Source organism: Carya illinoinensis, chromosome 3 (assembly GCF_018687715.1).
Source record: "Carya illinoinensis cultivar Pawnee chromosome 3, C.illinoinensisPawnee_v1, whole genome shotgun sequence".
Lineage (NCBI taxonomy): Eukaryota > Viridiplantae > Streptophyta > Magnoliopsida > Fagales > Juglandaceae > Carya > Carya illinoinensis.
Window position 1 is genome coordinate 16,853,043 of NC_056754.1, and position 2,651 is coordinate 16,855,693.

Genomic DNA, 2,651 nt, shown 5'->3' on the forward strand with positions numbered 1-2,651 from the left:
CAAGGCATATATACTCGATAATTAAAGGGAATGTTTGGTCAAAATCAAATATTTGATAGGTGGTTATAAAGTAGCCTGAAGGGTCAGGTATCTTCTATCTTTATATAAGACGTACGCTGTCTTTTAGAAGTTCAGTTCTACGTACGCTAACTTAATTTATGCCAACTAAGATTAGAAAAATCAACCCTAACGAACTTGTTGAACCCTTCTTTTAGCAGTTATTTATTTACAGCTAGCTACAAGAAAGGCCTACCCAACACCACCCATGCATATTGTATTGCAAAAGACCTTAGAGATCAACCCTTGCAGTTTTCTCTATGACATTAATATAATCTCGTTGCCATCCATTAATATCAACTCTTCTTCAACCCCAAGATCCATCCAAAATCTACGATTTCATAACCATAACCATATAACTTTACTGCCATAGCACACCGGTCTAGCTGCATTGCCACCAATATTCTGGACCAGCTCAAACCATGGCACGAGCCATGTTCATTTTGTGGAGCTTTTCTGCAATATTGGTGATCTGGTGGAGCGCCTTTTCTGCAATATTGGTCGGCTCAGCTTATTATAACATTGCAGGACCAGCATCCGTAGGTGTAAATTGGGGTTTCCAGTCATCACACCCTTTGGCTCCCGGCATTGTGGCTGATTTGCTATATGACAACGGCATAAAAAAAGTGAAGCTTTTCGATGCTGATGTTTGGACAATCAATGCCTTTTCTGGATCCAACGTCGAGGTCATGGTCGGTATCCCTAATAGCCAATTGCAAGACCTGGCCAGCAGCCCTGATAATGCCAGAGATTGGGTCCAAAAGAATATCACAAGATATATTCGCAATGATAATGTTGGCGTCGATATAAGGTTATATATAAGTATATATTAATGTTATATAATATTGTTACATTTTTTGGACATTCATTTGCTAGCTAGCTTAATTAATCATGTTGATCAGACGACACGAGAAGTAAATAAACGTCCTAATTCATGACGATCATGTGAATAAAGTTAAGAATCAAAATCATGTGTTTCAACAAAACATGGAATTAATTTATTTTTAACTAATTAACTAAATTATATATGCTGTTCTTGATTAATTTTGCAGGTATGTTGGTGTCGGAAATGAGCCATTCTTGACGAGTTACAATGGAAGCTATATGAAGACTACTTTCCCGGCATTAAAAAATATTCAGAAGGCTCTCAATGAGGCTGGCTTTGGGGACAAGATCAAGGCCACGATACCCCTTAATGCTGATGTCTATGAATCTCGCTCAAATATACCATCTGAAGGTAATTTTCGCAAGGATATTCAAGATCTTATGGTCCAAATAGTGCGTTTCCTGCATGAAAACAAGGCTCCCTTTTTGGTCAACATATATCCATTCCTTAGTCTTTATCAAAACTCCAAATTCCCCTTGGATTTTGCTTTCTTTGATGGCGGCTCCCAGCCAATCCAAGACAAAAATCTCCAATACACGAACGTGTTTGATGCAAACTTTGATACACTCGTTTGGACGCTAAAAAAGAATGGCGTTGGGGACTTGAAAATCATTGTCGGGGAAGTTGGATGGCCTACTGATGGGGACAAAAATGCCAACCCAAAGCTGGCAAAAAGGTTCTACGATGGTCTGTTAAAGAAATTGGCCAACAAAGAGGGAACCCCGCTTCGGCCAGAGCCAATACAAGTGTATCTCTTCAGCCTTTTCGACGAGGACATGAAGAGCATCGCACCGGGAGGCTTTGAGCGCCACTGGGGAATTTTTCGATACGACGGACATCCCAAGTTTGAGATCGATTTCACTGGACAAGGTAAGGACAAGATGCCGACAGGTGCCGTTGGAGTACTATACTTGGACCGTCAATGGTGCGTGTTGAAAAATGATAGTCTTAAGAAAATGTCAGAGGTGGGAGCTGAAGTTGATTATGCATGCTCCAACTCCGACTGTACCAGCTTGACATACGGCTCCTCGTGCAACAATTTGGACATGCAAGGGAACATATCGTATGCTTTTAATATGTACTACCAAATGCAAGACCAAAGCGTTGAGGCATGCAAATTCAATGGCTTAGCTGAGATCGTAAAGCAAAATGCCTCTCAAGGAAGTTGCCTGTTCCCGATTCAAATTGTGAGTGCCGGAGAGAGGATCCGCTTGGCATATGGAGCAAGTATTTTGGTTGGTTTGTTGTCGATCTTGTTTTCATTCGTGTTGTGAGATTAATTTGAGCCAAGAGATCATATATATATATATATATATATATATATCGGCCGACCGGCAAGACTTTAATGATGAATCTTTACAACGAGCTTCATTCAATTCATTCGATCAGCTTGTTTTACTAAAAACAATATAGCCATGAATATATATTGCATTATTATCTTTAGAACGTATTATAAATATTAATATAGCCTACCAATAATATATTTTTCGAAATATTATGATATATAATAAATAGTACGTAATCATATAAGCTTAACTTCGTTAAAAATATATATGATGAAGTACTTTAATTTGTGAATACAATCAGAAATTAAAATAGAGAAAGGAAGCTGTAGATCTAGTAATTAATATGATCAGTATTAATAATTATATATGTGTATTATTTCTCTGTACAGATCGACCAGCAATGTCAGGCCTAGGACAAACAC

General features: G+C 38.4%; 1 protein-coding gene across 1 annotated transcript; it reads left to right on the forward strand.

Moving 5' to 3' along the window:
• Positions 1 to 205: 205 nt before the first annotated feature.
• Positions 206 to 2,319, forward strand: LOC122305650 (glucan endo-1,3-beta-glucosidase 8). Its single transcript, XM_043118228.1, has 2 exons — positions 206 to 868; positions 1,110 to 2,319. Exons 1-2 carry the CDS (start codon positions 480 to 482, stop codon positions 2,215 to 2,217), a joined length of 1,497 nt encoding a protein of 498 aa, XP_042974162.1. The 5' UTR covers positions 206 to 479; the 3' UTR covers positions 2,218 to 2,319.
• The last annotated feature ends 332 nt before the right edge of the window (positions 2,320 to 2,651 follow it).

What these genes read in the sequence shown, in the direction of transcription:
- LOC122305650 (XM_043118228.1), top strand. Translation starts at nt 480, where the DNA reads ATGGCACGAGCCATGTTCATTTTGTGGAGCTTTTCTGCAATATTGGTG. An exon ending in AATGTTGGCGTCGATATAAG is followed by an intron (nt 869 to 1,109) that starts GTTATATATAAG and finishes TTAATTTTGCAG; the next exon opens with GTATGTTGGTGTCGGAAATG.